At 40.6% G+C, this 18,865-nt stretch overlaps 2 protein-coding genes and 1 pseudogene across 2 annotated transcripts; 2 read left to right on the forward strand and 1 right to left on the reverse strand.

The window, feature by feature from the left end:
• Positions 1-855: 855 nt before the first annotated feature.
• On the reverse strand, positions 856-1,492 carry LOC121601677 (histone H2B). Its single transcript, XM_041930493.1, has one exon. It carries the CDS (start codon positions 1,407-1,409, stop codon positions 1,035-1,037), a length of 375 nt encoding a protein of 124 aa, XP_041786427.1. The 5' UTR covers positions 1,410-1,492; the 3' UTR covers positions 856-1,034.
• Positions 1,493-7,497: 6,005 nt separating this feature from the next.
• On the forward strand, positions 7,498-8,073 carry LOC121601676 (histone H2A). Its single transcript, XM_041930492.1, has one exon. The coding sequence runs from the start codon at positions 7,549-7,551 to the stop codon at positions 7,921-7,923; it is 375 nt and encodes a 124-aa protein (XP_041786426.1). The 5' UTR covers positions 7,498-7,548; the 3' UTR covers positions 7,924-8,073.
• A 6,724-nt stretch (positions 8,074-14,797) lies between these two features.
• Positions 14,798-15,290, forward strand: LOC121601670 (annotated as a pseudogene).
• The last annotated feature ends 3,575 nt before the right edge of the window (positions 15,291-18,865 follow it).

The raw sequence follows: 18,865 nt of genomic DNA on the forward strand, positions 1-18,865 counted from the left end.
GCCCGTCGCATCCGCGGAGAGCGTGCCTAAATCGTCCATGCATCCGGAAGCGGTCCCTGTCCAAACGGGGCATTTCCTTCTCAAAACGGTCCTTTTCAGGACCACCAATACTGTTGAACATATCAAGAATTTTCTTTCGATTGCTATTATGAAATGGTACATGTGAAGGCAAGCTAACACGTATGTCGTTTTGTTTTCACGAGATAATGATGAAAAGGGGGAATATTCGTTTCAAACAATCATCGTTATGGGAGGTAATTTAACTTTTTCTTGACAAAGTTTCGCTTTTTAATAAGGCAGCCAAGGATTTTGACAATATTAACCAATATTATATTACCATCTATATTACCTATGAGTATATTACCAACATCGCAGCTTGCAACAAACCACGAACGAATAGTATGGCTTTATATTTTACAACAAATGTTCGACACAACCAGCTTAACTGTGACTCATAGGCACGAAAATGAAAACGCGTACCAAAACGATCCTTCAATACTTATAAAGCAACATTAAAATCGAACTAATATATAACAATATTTAACTCACGACACAAAAGCTGCAATTGGTTGCTTTGTCGATAAATTATCCTCGTATGCGCGAGGAAAATTTAATTTAAAAAAATGATTCTCATACCACGAGCGAAACGACTTCTATTCATAATTCATGATACACGAAACTCCATGTACAATTTACCTCGCAAAACGCTTCCAACCAGTGCGGACTTTTTTTAATGTTTTTTGTAAACGTGCGAAGGTTCTATTTAACATTAATATTTACAATGAACAACGCAGAACTTTAATGTCAATCACATCATCCTTGTTTCCAATGATGTGGAAGACATAGTTCGCAAACAAACAACATTACAGGCAAACGCAACAAACTGAACAATAACGTTGACCAAGACGGACACCCTGAAATTACAGCGCTAATTCGCTGGTGCAGATGAAACGAAGGATAATTCTTTGTTTGAATGCGATTTGTGGTCCTGAAAAGGACCGATTTGAGAGAACGAAGCCAATCATTTCAGTGGCTTACTTCGAGCTGGTGTACTTTGTGACAGCCTTCGTTCCTTCGGAGACGGCGTGCTTGGCAAGCTCACCAGGCAGCAGCAGACGAACAGCGGTTTGGATTTCGCGGGACGTGATCGTCGAACGTTTGTTGTAGTGCGCCAAGCGGGACGCCTCAGCAGCAATGCGTTCGAAGATATCGTTGACGAAACTGTTCATGATGCTCATGGCCTTCGAAGAGATGCCAGTATCCGGGTGGACTTGCTTCAACACTTTGTAGATGTAAATAGCGTAGCTTTCCTTGCGGGTCTTGCGCTTCTTTTTCTTGTCGGACTTGGAAATATTTTTCTGGGCTTTGCCAGACTTCTTCGCAGCTTTTCCACTGGTTTTGGGTGCCATTTCGACGGAAAAATTCACTCAACACTGGGACACGATGTGTTCGATTCAACGGGTGATTGCGTTCTAGACAAATTCCAAGCTCTCCGATCGCTTATAACGGGCCGTGAGAGAGGATACGTATCGTGCAGCTCGAAAAATTCCAAACGAGTATCGCGCAGCTCGAATAAGCTGCTATATAAGCATCGGTCGAGTCAAAATTGCTCCATTATAAAAAGACCCTTCTCAAAGAGAACATCGTGTTGTTCGTGATCCCTTACAAACCATTATAAAAGACCCTTCTCAAAGAGAACATCGTGTTGTTCGTGATCCCTTACAAACGATTATAAAAAAACCGAATCATTCTTGTGCGAGCGGTTAACCCGGACGGACGTGTTTTTGTTCAACTCCAGTGTCTACGCCAACGGTCTCGGGAGAGAACGTTGGCAAGAAGTGAAAATACCGTTACTTTTTGTGTGTGATCTCGGGAGAGAAAAAACCACAGTGCCAGCTGCGCGCGTTGATATTTGTTCAGTGAGAGTGACACATACACACGCACACACGACACAGTTTGGAACGTGCGACAAGCACAGCGCTTTGGCGCCAAGAACGTCGTTCGCTGCGTAAGCAGTGAAGCCGGTGTTTTCGTGCCATTTTACCCCGCTACTCGGGAGAGTAACGAGTGAAATTATCTTATTTGTCTTGCATTAAAATTCTATTGTTTTTATTATTCCGAAATTGTAAATATTAGTCTTAAATTTAATTGAACTTTCGCTTTTCAGGAACACTTTTTTACTTAATTTTTTTTTATATATATACCTCATATACATTATATACATTGCATTGAACTAAATAATACTAACCAACCCGGCAAAATGCCGGGACCCTCGCATCCTGTACGGGATGCACTTCCGCCCGAGCCTCCCCAGAGAGCTCGATCATTACCACCATGGATGGACCGTAATAACGAGTTTGGGGACATGAAGTTCCTCGTTCTCGAGCCGTTGAAAGGCTTTAAGCTCCCGCAAAACCCATGGATCATTTCAAAGAGCATTACCAACGTGGTTGGAGAGCTTACCGAAAGCAGGAATGGAATGGGCAGAAATATCTCATCAAAACCCGAAACCTTGCGCAGTACACAAAAATGCAAAGCATCACGCAACTCATCGACGGTACGAAAGTATCCATCACCCCTCACGCTACGTTGAACACAGTCCAGTGCGTAATATTCGCCCCGGAGCTGAAAGGACTGAAGGACGAAGAAATTCTGCTGAACATGGAAAGTCAAAACGTCAAGCAAGTCCGACGATTCACCCGAAAGGTGAATGACGAAATACAACCAACGAACTCTTTCCTGATACGCGTGGAAGCTGGAAAAATACCGGAATCCCTTCGCGTAGGGCTGTTGCAGGTGCGAACGAAACCATACTACCCAAAACCAATGCTGTGCTACAAATGCGCCAGCTTTGGGCACACAAAAGTACGCTGCTCAAAGGGACAGGTCTGTGGAAACTGCGGAACCGCAGCACACGGAGAATGTTCGACCCATCCCGCTTGCGTGAACTGCAAAGGCGAACACAGCGCGTTCTCTCGCGAATGCCCTGCGTTCCAATTTGAAGAACAAGTCATAAAAATAAAAGTCGACCACAACTGCACCTACAAGGAAGCTCGGCAAATGGCACTCCAACAACATCAGCAAACAAGTGCTGTACAGCAGCGAATCACATTTGCGCAACAAACTACAACGGTGGATGAAAAAGACATCAAAATCAAGCGGCTCGAAGAAGAACAGAACGAACTGAAGAAAACGATCCTAGAACAGATGAAAAAAATGGATACCCAGAGCAAGCTCATCGAAGCTCTTCTGAAGAAACTGAAAGAACCAAATGTAAATTTACAGAATAATAAGAATAACACAACTAACGAAGCCACAACACAAATCGAAGAAAATCAAAGCAAGACCCAATCCAACAATGTCTGCAACAGCAACAACAATATTGAAGCAACGGATAACCCCGAAACCGACAACGAAACGAATGACCAGGAAACGATGTCTACATCCGACACAGAATCAGAAAATTCGGCCGCATCCATCATTTCAGCACAATCCCGCAAACGAAACCACAACCTGGAAAACGTTTCATCAGAAGAAGAAGAATTAAGAAATGCAGTGAAAAACATGGCATCCAACGAAATCGCAGTCATCTCGCCCATCGCTTCTCCCACTCTTCCCTCGGAACAACGATCACCAACTGCCAAACCATCGAAGAAAAAACATCGCCACTGAATTTATTCTCCTTTCCTCTTACCCTAATTGTTTACTGACCTAAACCATAATAATGCTCTCCTCAACCAATAATACTAATGACACAAACAAACCATTCCTACTAAACTGGAACATAAGAGGAATGAACACTAACCTCTACGAACTTCAACTACTAATAAACGAATACAAACCTGCCGTCATAACACTTCAAGAAGTTCGCGATCCGCCTAATACCAACCATTCTCCACTTAACCACTACAATTGGTCCTACAAGCTTTCTCCAACTAACCCACATCACAGTGTTGCAATAGGTGTACATAAATCTATTCCCTTCAAATTAATAAAAACTAACACCAATCTTTCCGCAATAGCAGTCAACATAAAGTCTCCCATAGACATGACCATTGTCTCACTCTACATGCCCCCTAGAGCTACCTTCAACCAATCCGAACTTAACTCTTTTCTTAACCTTTTTTCCCATCCCTTGCTAATAGCAGGAGATCTTAATGCAGAAGATAAAAACCTTAGAATCTCTAAAACTAACAGAAAATTCAATAGACTCTATAACATTTTTACTAACCATAATCTCTCTTTCATTTCTAACCCTAACCCAACCCGACTATGTATCTCATCAGGTACAGAATCCTTCCTTGACTATGTCATCTCATCCTTCTCCCTTCTTAACGAACTTAAACTATACGTATTGGCGGACACACATGGCAGTGATCACTATCCGATCATCGTGAAAAGTAAACCATCGCTTCCGGAAAACAAACAACGACCAAAATGGAAATATGAAAATGCCGATTGGACATCATACCAAATTAATGTACTGATACACCTACATTCAGACCCCCAGCCCACAGAAGGAAACATCATTAAAATCATAAACGATGCAGCAGCGAAATCAATACCAAAATCAAAGGGCAAACCTGGCAAGCGAAGTGTTCACTGGTGGAACGATACTGTCGCTAAAGCCATAAAAAAGAGACGTAAAGCGCTCCGAAAACTGCAGAATGCCAAGAAAAACCAAGACCACACCCATATCCCTACCCTCTCCGAGGAATTTCAAATTGCCCATCGCATTGCAAGAGAGGAAATCAAAAAGGCAAAACAAGAATCATGGAATAGATTCAAAGATAGCATAAGTCCCGAAATGTCTGGAAAAGACATGTGGAGAAATGTAAAATGCCTTACAGAACGCAAGCAAGACATCGCTCATATCATCATCAAAACCGATGACGACACAATAGTCCCAGTTGAGTCAACACCAGAGGTACTTGCCACTCATTTTGCCACCATATCCGCCACAAATAGTTATTCCCCAGAATTTAAGACTATCAAAGCAACAACCGAGTCCATCCCACTAAATTTCAATAGCAGACCCAACATTCATTACAACAGATCCTTTTCCATAGCCGAACTGAATTGTGCTCTTGCAAAGTGCAAAGGCAACTCAGCCGGACCAGACGACATTGGCTATCCACTGCTAAAAAACCTTCCATCTGAAGGAAAATACCTACTCTTAAAGCTATACAACTTCATCTGGCAGAGTGGCAAAATTCCTCCTCACTGGAAGAAAAGTTTAACAATTCCCATATTAAAGCCCGACAAATCAAAACACAGCCCAAATAGCTACCGACCAATAAGTTTACTAAACTGCATCGGAAAAGTGTTGGAACGAATGGTAAACCGACGTCTTACCCAAGAACTGGAAGGCAGGAAACTCCTCAGCATAAGTCAACATGCGTTTAGATGCGGATTAGGCACGGAAACTTACTTTGTGCAACTCGAAGAACTACTGGCCAAAGTAAAATCCGATAAACATCATGCCGACTGTGCTATCATCGACTTGGCTAAAGCTTTCGATCGGACATGGAAATACGCAATCATGCGCCAGCTAGCCAGATGGAATTTCGGAGGTAACATGATCACATTCCTCGATGATTTCCTCTCAGACCGTACCTTCGAGGTTCTGATTGGAACGAACAAATCTAGCACTAAAACGCTCGAAAACGGAGTTCCTCAGGGAGCCATCCTTTCTCCAACATTATTTCTGATCAGCATCGAAAGTCTTCTCCGCTCACTACCACCATCCATCACTCCATTGGTGTACGCTGATGATATCGTTCTGATCTCGAGCAATGCAGATAATGGAGTTGCGCGATACAATCTGCAACAGGGACTGCACATCTTATGGGAATGGTCAAAACGTATTGGTTATGACATCGCTGCTGAAAAAAGCAATATAATGCACATCTGCAACAAACCACATCCAACCTTACCGCTTTGCCTTAATCAAAGACAAATTCCAGACTGCAAAAAAGTAAAGATACTCGGGATCACAATAGACCAAAAACTCACATTCCAAGCCCACATTAAACAGCTAAAAACTACAGCTACCAAGAAAATCAACCTTTTCCAAATGCTCAGCACAGGAACCCACAAAGCTTCAAAAGATACACTTATCTTCATTATTAATCACTGGTTGCTTCCAAAACTACTGTACGGTATAGAAATAGTATCGATTAAAAAGGAACAGTTTGAAAAAGCAATAAGCCCCATCTACCATGCCGTTCTACGATATGCCATAGGCGCCTTCCGAACCAGCCCCATCGTCTCTATGCTAAGTGAGAGCGGACTTCTTCCACTTAGCCATATAATAACAACTAAATTAGCCGCAACAGCAACAAGAATTAAAGAAAAGAATATCCAAGCACCATCATTCCTCAATAGAGCCAACTCCAAACTTTTCGCTATAACAAACTGCAATATCCCGGATATCACAACACTGTTACATCTTGGCACTAGGCCGTGGTACCATGAACCCCCTAACATAGACTGGCATTTTAAAAACATCCTTAAAGCAGGTTGCAATAGTACAATAGCACAAAAACATTTCATAGAACACACAAACAACAAATACATGAAGCACAACCACATTTATACCGATGGATCCGTCGATGGAGCAGCAGCAGGATTCGGGATTTACTCACCCATTGATAAAGTAGCGTCCAAACTGCCGGATCACACTTCCATCTTTACGGCAGAAACGTTGGCAATAATCCAGGCAGTTGAAGATACTCTGCGCTCTGACCTGGAAAACGTCATCTTTACCGACAGCGCAAGTGTCCTCTCGGCACTAGAGCATGGAACATGTAAGGACCCAAACATCCAAAAGCTCTACCAGGTCACTAGCCCACACATAAACCAGGATCAACAACTCACCATCTGTTGGATACCTGGTCACGCTGGTATCAAAGGCAACGAGATCGCCGACCGCCTCGCCAACAAAGGCCGAAGAAAAACATCAACCTACAACACCTCGCTGCCTAAAAGAGACGCAATTATCTATATAAATGGAAAAATAAGAGAGGCGTGGGAAAAGGAATGGTTTAAAACCAAGAACAACTTCCTTCGGCTAGTGAAATCAACAACTACACCATGGCCATCAGTAATAAAACATCGAGACCAAAAGATCCTTACTCGATTAAGAATAGGCCACACTAGACTGACCCACAGTCATCTCATCGAACGATCCAGTCCTCCTCTCTGCCAATTCTGCGGGACCACTATAACAATATTCCACCTCTTAACAGAATGCCACGGATACACACAACTTCGTAAGACTTGCCATCTTGACTCCAACATAGACTCAATACTTTCACTTCACCCTCAGAAACAAGAAAATCTACTAAAATTTCTAAAACTATCACATTTATTCCATCAACTATAACAATCTAATAGTCTAACTTTTCCCCACAAAGAGGCGAAAGAACTCCGCAGGAGCCAAAGCCTCTCTAAACCATACTAACAACAATTATAAAAAGACCCTTCTCAAAGAGAACATCGTGTTGTTCGTGATCCCTTACAAACGTTCCCCAATCAAATCTAACCATGTCTGGCCGTGGAAAGGGAGGAAAGGTAAAGGGAAAGGCAAAGTCCCGCTCCAACCGTGCCGGTCTTCAGTTCCCCGTTGGCCGTATTCATCGTCTCCTGCGCAAGGGTAACTATGCCGAGCGCGTCGGTGCCGGAGCGCCCGTGTATCTGGCAGCCGTCATGGAGTACTTGGCCGCTGAAGTGCTTGAGTTGGCCGGAAACGCTGCCCGTGACAACAAGAAGACGCGCATCATCCCGCGTCATCTGCAGCTGGCCATCCGCAACGACGAGGAGTTGAACAAGCTGCTGTCCGGAGTAACCATCGCTCAGGGTGGTGTGCTGCCCAACATTCAGGCCGTGCTGCTGCCCAAGAAGACCGAAAAGAAGGCTTAAACTGTGTAACAAAGCTTCCTTCATCTCAAACCCAAAACCGTCCTTTTCAGGGCGACAAATAACTTTGCCAAAGACATTTTATTCGATTTATGCTGATATGGGACAACCAGAAGTAAGAACATTTTCTAATATAGAACGGTGCTTGAAAGTGTGCACAAAATGTAAATGAAAAAATGTACTTTCCCATGGCACAAAAAGCATCATTTACTGTTTTCAATTCTCTAACCCTGCGAATTATGTAAAATGCAGCAAATCAGAAGCGATGTGTTAAATTTTCCAGGTAGCTTGGTAAAGCGGGTTGGTTTTACCATAGCAAATGCAAGCAGTGATACCTGTGTGTTTACCTTTTTTCTGCAAACGGTAAAGGACACGTTTACCTGATTTATCGTGAACCACGGGAAAATGTTAAAAGTGTTGGTCAAAAAATATTGTGTGTTCAGGTAAGGCTAGGTTCTCACAACAGTTTGGCTTTCAATATTTCGGGAAACGTTGGAAATGGCTTTAAAAAAGTTGGACCAAAGATTAGGAACATTCATATAAATAAACATCCTCAATAATGTTTCCCTTCACCCTTCATTTAAATAACCATGTGAATATTTCTGGCATTTTATAGTATTTTTTAAACAATATTTTCATTTGCAATGTAGGAATGCCAATAAAATACAATAAATTGAAATGTCCCTAACGCATGTGCAACTCCACATTCAATAACGCCATCTAGTGGGGATCAAAATCCCTACAACCAGTCGTAACGCCATCTTAATAATTGGTAAAAGTAAGGCTCAGCCCTTTACGTTGCAAAGGAGAAACGTTACTTGCCTTTTAAAATTCCCAAGCTGCATTTCATAGAGGGTTGGTCATCCACGCGACCGATCGGTGTGCATAAGTTAAATAAGAAATATTTTACATTTCGAATAAAATAACAATAATTTGCTTTGGGATAGATCGATACCAGTGAGATTAAATAGTTTAATTACAAGTTAAAAAAAGAATAAGTGTTTTCATTCATGCACTATAATTCAAGCAAAAAAGTCTTACAGTTTAAAGGTCTTAAAACCCTCTAAGCTTATAATTGGAGTAACGTTGCCAAAGTAAAAAATATAAATTATTTAAAGTATATCCTAGGAAATTCAATATGTGCAATCAATTTGTAGCCTATTTAGAACGTTTATGGCGATTTTGAATGATCGTTGCTTTGGATGCGAGGGCTCTTTTGAAATGGCACTTATCGAGTTTAATAGATCCTTTCATAATTTTCAAAATTCTAGTTTTACCAAAAGATTGGAATAAAAAATGAGTTGTTTGTGATAACATATCGAAGTTTATTGAATGTTATAAAAGTATTTCTTGAAGTTGTTATAACTCGCATTGATGCAAAAAATATTAAGATAATAATAGTGTTATAACTTTTCATTATCATAAATTATCAATGAGTCATATCTTTCAAAAAGCTTTTTATTTTTGTTCAAAATAGGTCTTTTCTCATTATTGCATACAAATATTCAATATTAAGACATGATTAATAATCTATCAATTTGCTTATCTACGATGGTAAAACCAGGCGTTAAGAAAATGCTGCTTGGGTTTGCGCTAAACAGGCGTTACGTGTAACGCTTGCGTAGCGTAGAGGGCGGGTGTTCATGATATCCCAGGGTGTTTGTCCTGGATAATAACTGGGAAACATTTGTATGATAACGAAAGCTGGGGAACAATCACCAATTGTAAAGATTAAAACGGAAACATCGCTTGTGGAGCATCGCTTAGCCAGTATCGCAAATGAAGTATCCCAAGAAAATATATGGAATTCAGTTAACATCCTAGATTTTGGAGGTTGAGTTAATTTCTACATCTTTATACCATCCTGCTAGCAAATCTTGCATAAAGTATTTGGCGGGAAGCTCTTGCTTGACACTTGTTAACGCTCTCTGGAGAATATGGAAAATTTGCAAATTTTTGCTCTTATAGAAAACTCGAGTGGCGAGATTTATCTTTTCTAGGGCGCAATCCTGCATAATGCTCGTAAACTAAAATATAATTTAGATTTTTTATTTACATTTATAAACTTCACACCACAATTGCGTTAAATTGCAGCCACTTTAGGCATTTTCGGCAATGAATATTGTTTTACTCATGCAATTTCAATTCAAAAATCTTCAAATTAACACACAATACATATTTTAAATGTTTTCAAAGTCTGATGATGGAAACTGTTTTAAGGTTTTGAGTTGAGGCAATGTTTTGTGTGTGCATGGAAACGGTGTTATTGTGATCAAAAATAAAGAAAAGAAATAGAATGTGAAGAAAAGAAAAAACCTTATGTGTTGAAAAGAAGCTTTTTGGTATTATTATTTTTATCTATTCCGAAAGTTTTCAAGCTCACATCAGCATGAATAACATTCTCGTTTCTATAATTAATGCGATAGAACAGTGCTAACAAAAACGCATCGAAAGGCATAATTAGTTTAACTGTCAATTAACACATAAATAAACAACATAACATAAACTGTGGATGCGTCTCACTTAGCTATGTAAAAAAGACCGTTAATTGTTATAAAAGATCGTTATTTCCCACATTAGTCGATCTTAATTATATATTGAATTTGGTCCTGGTGATTAACATTCTTATTGGGGCCTGAAAGTTCTATTTATTAAAAATGACGGGCCTTCGAAAGATCCGCTAACAAGTTTGTATATAAATAAGCACTTCTTTCTTCTATGTTGCAGAGGTTCTATTCCAAATAACAGGCACCTTGTACGGTAAGACAAACCGTATTACGAGACGTCGGGAGACGATAAAACAATGAACGAGTAAGCTTGCGTTGAACCGATTCTAGCCTATATTTTAAATATTGCTGTGTCGGTGTCCAAATAATACTAGCAAATTCTAAAGTAGGATGGACAATTGCACAATACACAGCTTTTTTACTGAATGGATCTTTGAAATCTTTCTTAACACGCAAAATGAATCCTAACAAACGGAAAGCTTTTGAAAGTATTGCTTTATAGTGGTTCTGAATCACATTTTTACGCGGCTTTGATCTATCATCAATTTTGTATTCGCAAATAATGGGAAATCTTTTCCTAGTGCGGGATGTAACAGAACATTTTGATACGTTGAGACGCATACAATTGGAATTACACAACGCGTTAAATCGAGTTAAACAGATTTAAAGAGTTAAAGAATTGGTTTGATCTGATACCGGTAGGAACATTTTCATATCACCTGCATAAAACAATTGTTCGCAATCCGGCATAACGTGAATAACATTATTTATGAAAATTTTAAAAAGAAAAGGGCCGAAAATGCTGCATTGTGGAATCCCAGCCGGGTTGGTGAATGCTGCAGATAGAGAGGAGAAAATATTCACTGTAATATGCCTATCACTTAAATTATTGGAGAGCAAAGGAACAAGCGCCCTATTAACTCCTTGAAATTAGCATTGAGTGATTTACGGATTCTTAGCCGGTCTCATGGTACAGTCGTCAACTCGTACGACTTAACAACATGCCCGTCATGGGTTCAAGCCCCAAATAGACCGTGCCGCCATACGTAGGACTGACTATCCTGCTATGGGGGGGAATCAATAAGTCACTGAAAGCCAACCCCACAAGTGTGTTGGCTGGCAGGCCTTGACCGGCATCGGTTGTTGAGCCAAGAGAAGAAGAAGAGATTTACGGATTCAAAGGCAGCATTGACGCGGTAAGCTGTTGCTGTATAATAAATTCACAAACCTCATGTGAACAGTGTTTTTTTTTCACCCGTTTCCTTCTTTTGATGAATTATCCCAGGTATCAATGAACGATGCGCATGTGTAAGTCAGATTTGAGCTGATGCAAAAAACGGTATGTTCCACACGGTGATTATTGCTTCAAGAGGATGAAAGGTTTGTCCTGAAAAAGAAAATATTTTTTAATTAGAAAATTTCAATAGTAAAAACTAAAGAAAGAATGAAATGATTCGTTTATAGAAACGCTTCAGTCGTCGCTTTTATGTACGCTTCAAACGCATACTTAAAAGTTAAAAAAGCAAAACAAAATGCCATTTCATGTAAATGCACTGCATATACAGCAGTGTGAGTGCTTGTTATGCGAGTATTATGTTATACGCACGCCATTCGAAGCCATCATAGATTTTTTTCTCAATAAGAATTGTCGCATGTTGCGAAAGACACAGCTCTTGAGTAATGTATTGTGGTCCTGAAAAGGACCGTTTGATTTGAGACTCCATTTGGAGGTTTGTTAGAGCACGTTGAATTTAACCTCCGAAACCGTACAGAGTACGGCCCTGACGCTTCAGAGCATACACCACATCCATAGCGGTGACGGTCTTACGCTTGGCGTGTTCAGTGTAAGTGACCGCATCACGGATCACATTCTCCAGAAACACTTTCAGCACGCCACGGGTTTCCTCGTAGATGAGGCCGGAGATACGTTTCACTCCTCCACGCCGAGCCAAACGGCGGATGGCGGGCTTGGTAATGCCCTGGATGTTATCTCGCAGCACTTTTCGGTGACGCTTGGCTCCTCCTTTACCCAGGCCTTTCCTCCCTTCCTCTTCCAGTCATGATGAGCACAGGATGGTACGTTCACGATGTTCACACTTTAAATTGACGATCACGAATGAGCGTTTTCGAGCTCAACGTCCCTATTTATACTTTTTCATTCACGCATTCCCTCTTGCTCTTAAGATGAGAAAATGAGGGTTGATAAGCGCATAAATAGAGCTGTTGTTCGAGCAGTTTTCATCATTCAACGTTCAACTTTTGTTAAAGAAACAAGTTCGCTCCGTGCTCAACGAAACCTACGCTCCCGAAGTGAAATGGCTCGTACCAAGCAAACCGCTCGTAAATCGACTGGAGGTAAGGCTCCTCGCAAGCAGCTGGCCACCAAGGCTGCTCGTAAAAGTGCCCCGGCCACCGGAGGAGTGAAGAAGCCGCATCGTTACCGTCCGGGAACGGTGGCCCTCCGAGAAATCCGTCGCTACCAGAAGTCGACCGAGCTGCTCATCCGCAAGCTGCCCTTCCAGCGCTTGGTGCGTGAGATCGCCCAGGACTTCAAGACTGATCTCCGCTTCCAGAGCTCAGCCGTGATGGCGCTGCAGGAAGCCAGCGAGGCGTACCTGGTTGGTCTGTTCGAAGACACGAATCTGTGCGCCATCCACGCCAAGCGCGTCACCATCATGCCCAAGGACATCCAGCTGGCCCGTCGCATCCGCGGAGAGCGTGCCTAAATCGTCCATGCATCCGGAAGCGGTCCCTGTCTAAACGGGGCATTTCCTTCTCAAAACGGTCCTTTTCAGGACCACCAATACTGTTGAACATATCAAGAATTTTCTTTCGATTGCTATTACGAAATGGTATATGTGAAGGCAAGCTAACACGTATGTCGTTTAGTAATAACGAGATAATGATGAAAAGGGGGATTTTCGTTTCAAACAATCATCGTTATGAGAGGTAATTTAACTTTTCTTGACAAAGTTTCGCTTTTTAATAAGGCAGCTAAGGATTTTGACAATATTAACCAATATTATATTACCACTTATATTACCTATGAGTATATTACCAACATCGCAGCTTACAACAAACCGAACGAATAGTATGACATTATATTTTACAAAAAAATGTTCGACACAACCAGCTTAACTGTGACTCATAGGCACGAAAATGAAAACGCGTACGAAAACGAACCTTCAATACTTATAAAGCAACATTAAAATCGAACAAATCTATTACAACATTTAACTCACGACACATAAGCTGCAATTGGTTGCTTTGTCGATAATTATCCTCGTATGCGCGAGGAAAATTTAAATTAAAAAAATGATTCTCATACCACGAGCGAAACGACTTCTATTCATAATTCATGATACACGAAACTCCATGTACAATTTCACCTCGCAAAACGCTTCCAACCAGTGCGGACTTTTTGTAATGTTTTTGTAAACGTGCTAAGGTTCTATTTAACATTAATATTTACAATGAACAACGCAGAACATTAATGTCAATCACAGCATCATTGTTTCCAATGATGTGGAAGACATAGTTCGCAAACAAACTACATTACAGGCAAACGCAACAAACTGAACAATAACGTTGACGAAGACGGACACCCTGAAATTACAGCGCTAATTCGCTGGTGCAGATGAAACGAAGGATAATTCTTTGTTTGAATGCGATTGGTGGTCCTGAAAAGGACCGATTTGAGAGAACGAAGCCAATCATTTCAGTGGCTTACTTCGAGCTGGTGTACTTTGTGACAGCCTTCGTTCCTTCAGAGACGGCGTGCTTGGCAAGCTCACCAGGCAGCAGCAGACGAACAGCGGTTTGGATTTCGCGGGACGTGATCGTCGAACGTTTGTTGTAGTGCGCCAAGCGGGACGCCTCAGCAGCAATGCGTTCGAAGATATCGTTGACGAAACTGTTCATGATGCTCATGGCCTTCGAAGAGATGCCAGTATCCGGGTGGACTTGCTTCAACACTTTGTAGATGTAAATAGCGTAGCTTTCCTTGCGGGTCTTGCGCTTCTTTTCTTGTCGGACTTGGAAATATTTTTCTGGGCTTTGCCAGACTTCTTCGCAGCTTTTCCACTGGTTTTGGGTGCCATTTCGACGGAAAAATTCACTCAACACTGGGACACGATGTGTTCGATTCAACGGGTGATTGCGTTCTAGAAAATTCCAAGGTCTCGGATCGCTTATAACGGGCCGTGAGAGAGGATGCGTATCGTGCAGCTCGAAAAATTCCAAACAAGTATCGCGCAGCTCGAATAAGCTGCTATATAAGCATCGGTCAGCTCAAATTGCTCCATTGTAAAAAGACCCTTCTCAAAGAGAACATCGTGTTGCTCGTGATCCGTTACAAACGTTCCCCCATAAAATCTAACCATGTCTGGCCGTGGAAAGGGAGGAAAGGTAAAGGGAAAGGCAAAGTCCCGCTCCAACCGTGCCGGTCTTCAGTTCCCCGTTGGCCGTATTCATCGTCTCCTGCGCAAGGGTAACTATGCCGAGCGCGTCGGTGCCGGAGCGCCCGTGTATCTGGCAGCCGTCATGGAGTACTTGGCCGCTGAAGTGCTTGAGTTGGCCGGAACGCTGCCCGTGACAACAAGAAGACGCGCATCATCCCGCGTCATCTGCAGCTGGCCATCCGCAACGACGAGGAGTTGAACAAGCTGCTGTCCGGAGTAACCATCGCTCAGGGTGGTGTGCTGCCCAACATTCAGGCGTGCTGCTGCCCAAGAAGACCGAAAAGAAGGCTTAAACTGTGTAACAAAGCTTCCTTCATCTCAAACCCAAACCGTCCTTTTCAGGGCGACAAATAACTTTGCCAAAGACATTTTATTCGATTATGCTGATATGGGACAACCAGAAGTAAGAACATTTTCTAATATAGAACGGTGCTTGAAAGTGTGCACAAAATGTAAATGAAAAAATGTACTTTCCCATGGCACAAAAAGCATCATTTACTGTTTTCAATTCTCTAACCCTGCGAATTATGTAAAATGCAGCAAATCAGAAGCGATGTGTTAAATTTTCCAGGTAGCTTGGTAAAGCGGGTTGGTTTTACCATAGCAAATGCAAGCAGTGATACCTGTGTGTTTACCTTTTTTCTGCAAACGGTAAAGGACACGTTTACCTGATTTATCGTGAACCACGGGAAATGTTAAAAGTGTTGGTCAAAAAATATTGTGTGTTCAGGTAAGGCTAGGTTCTCACAACAGTTTGGCTTTCAATATTTCGGGAAACGTTGGAAATGGCTTTAAAAAAGTTGGACCAAAGATTAGGAACATTCATATAAATAAACATCCTCAATAATGTTTCCCTTCACCCTTCATTTAAATAACCATGTGAATATTTGGCATTTTATAGTATTTTTTTAAACAATATTTCATTTGCAATGTAGGAATGCCAATAAAATACAATAAATTGAAATGTCCCTAACGCATGTGCAACTCCACATTCAATAACGCCATCTAGTGGGATCAAAATCCCTACAACCAGTCGTAACGCCATCTTAATAATTGGTAAAAGTAAGGCTCAGCCCTTTACGTTGCAAAGGAGAAACGTTACTTGCTTTTAAAATTCCCAAGCTGCATTTCATAGAGGGTTTGTCATCCACGCGACCGATCGGTGTGCATAAGTTAAATAAGAAATATTTTACATTTCGAATAAAATAACAATAATTTGCTTTGGGATAGATCGATACCAGTGAGATTAAATAGTTTAATTACAAGTTAAAAAAAATAAGTGTTTTCATTCATGCACTATAATTCAAGCAAAAAAGTCTTACAGTTTAAAGGTCTTAAAACCCTCTAAGCTTATAATTGGAGTAACGTTGCCAAAGTAAAAAATATAAATTATTTAAAGTATATCCTAGGAAATTCAATATGTGCAATCAATTTGTAGCCTATTTAGAACGTTTATGGCGATTTGAATGATCGTTGCTTTGGATGCGAGGGCTCTTTTGAAATGGCACTTATCGAGTTTAATAGATCCTTCATAATTTTCAAATTCTAGTTTTACCAAAAGATTGGAATAAAAAATGAGTTGTTTGTGATAACATATCGAAGTTTATTGAATGTTATAAAAGTATTTCTTGAAGTTTTTATAACTCGCATTGATGCAAAAAAATATTAAGATAATAATAGTGTTATAACTTTTCATTATCATAAATTATCAATGAGTCATATCTTTCAAAAAGCTTTTTATTTTTGTTCAAAATAGGTCTTTTCTCATTATTGCATACAAATATCAATATTAAGACATGATTAATAATCTATCAATTTGCTTATCTACGATGGTAAAACCAGGCGTTAAGAAAATGCTGCTTGGGTTTGCGCTAAACAGGCGTTACGTGTAACGCTTGCGTAGCGTAGAGGGCGGGTGTTCATGATATCCCAGGGTGTTTGTCCTGGATAATAACTGGGAAACATTTGTATGATAACGAAAGCTGGGGAACAATCACCAATTGTAAAGATTAAAACGGAAACATCGCTTGTGGAGCATCGCTTAGCCAGTATCGCAAATGAAGTATCCCAAGAAAATATATGGAATTCAGTTAACATCCTAGATTTTGGAGGTTGAGTTAATTTCTACATCTTTATACCATCCTGCTAGCAAATCTTGCATAAAGTATTTGGCGGGAAGCTCTTGCTTGACACTTGTTAACGCTCTCTGGAGAATATGGAAAATTTGCAAATTTTTGCTCTTATAGAAAACTCGAGTGGCGAGATTTATCTTTTCTAGGGCGCAATCCTGCATAATGCTCGTAAACTAAAATATAATTTAGATTTTTTATTTACATTTAAAACTTCACACCACAATTGCGTTAAATTGCAGCCACTTTAGGCATTTTCGGCAATGAATATTGTTTTACTCATGCCATTTCAATTCAAAAATCTTCAAATTACACACAATACATATTTTAAATGTTTTCAAAGTCTGATGATGGAAACTGTTTTAAGGTTTGGAGTTGAGGCAATGTTTTGTGTGTGCATGGAAACGGTGTTATTGTGATCAAACTAAAGAAAAGAAATAGAATGTGAAGAAAAGAAAAAACCTTATGTGTTGAAAGAAGCTTTTTGGTATTATTATTTTTATCTATTCCGAAAGTTTCAAGCTCACATCAGCATGAATAACATTCTCGTTTCTATAATTAATGCGATAGAACAGTGCTAACAAAAACGCATCGAAAGGCATAATTATTTAACTGTCAATTAACCACATAAATAAACAACATAACATAAACTGTGGATGCGTCTCCCTTAGCTATGTAAAAGACCGTTAATTGTTATAAAGATCGTTATTTCCCACATTAGTCGATCTTAATTATATTGAATTTGGTCCTGGTGATTAACATTCTTATTGGGGCCTGAAAGTTCTATTATTAAAAATGACGGGCCTTCGAAAGATCCGCTAACAAGTTTGTATATAAATAAGCACTTCTTTCTTCTATGTTGCAGAGTTCTATTCCAAATAACAGGCCCTTGTACGTAAGACAAACCGTATTACGAGACGTCGGGAGACGATAAAACAATGAACGAGTAAGCTTGCGTTGAACCGATTCTAGCCTAATTTAAATATGCTGTGTCGGTGTCCAATAATACTAGCAAATTCTAAAGTAGGATGGACAATTGCACAATACACAGCTTTTTACTGAATGGATCTTTGAAATCTTTCTTAACACGCAAAATGAATCCAACAACGGAAAGCTTTTGAAAGTATTGCTTTATAGTGGGTTCTGAATCACATTTTTACGCGGCTTTGATCTATCATCAATTTGTATTCGCAAATAATGGGAAATCTTTTCCTAGTGCGGGATGTAACAGAACATTTTGATACGTTGAGACGCATACAATTGGAATTACACAACGCGTTAATCGAGTTTAAACAGATTTAAGAGTTAAAGAATTGGTTTGATCTGATACGGTAGGAACAGTTTCATATCACCCTGCATAAAACAATTGTTCGCAATCCGCATAACGTGAATAACATTATTTATGAAAATTTTAAAAAGAAAAGGGCCGAAAATGCTGCATTGTGGAATCCCAGCCGGGTTGGTGAATGCTGCAGATAGAGAGGAGAAAATATCACTGTAATATGCCTATCCTTAAATTATTGGAGAGCAAGGAACAGAGCCCTATTAACTCCTTGAAATTAGCATTGAGTGATTTACGGATTCTAGCCGGTCTCATGGTACAGTCGTCAACTCGTACGACTTAACAACATGCCCGTCATGGGTTCAAGCCCCAATAGACCGTGCCGCCATACGTAGGACTGACTATCCTGCTATGGGGGGGAATCAATAAGTCACTGAAAGCCAACCCCACAAGTGTGTTGGCTGGCAGGCCTTGACCGGCACTCGGTTGTTGAGCCAAAGAAGAAGAAAGAAGAGATTTACGGATTCAAAGGCAGCATTGACGCGGTAAGCTGTTGCTGTATAATAA

The sequence above is a fragment of the Anopheles merus genome, unplaced genomic scaffold (assembly GCF_017562075.2).
Source record: "Anopheles merus strain MAF unplaced genomic scaffold, AmerM5.1 LNR4000139, whole genome shotgun sequence".
In the NCBI taxonomy this organism is placed as follows: domain Eukaryota; kingdom Metazoa; phylum Arthropoda; class Insecta; order Diptera; family Culicidae; genus Anopheles; species Anopheles merus.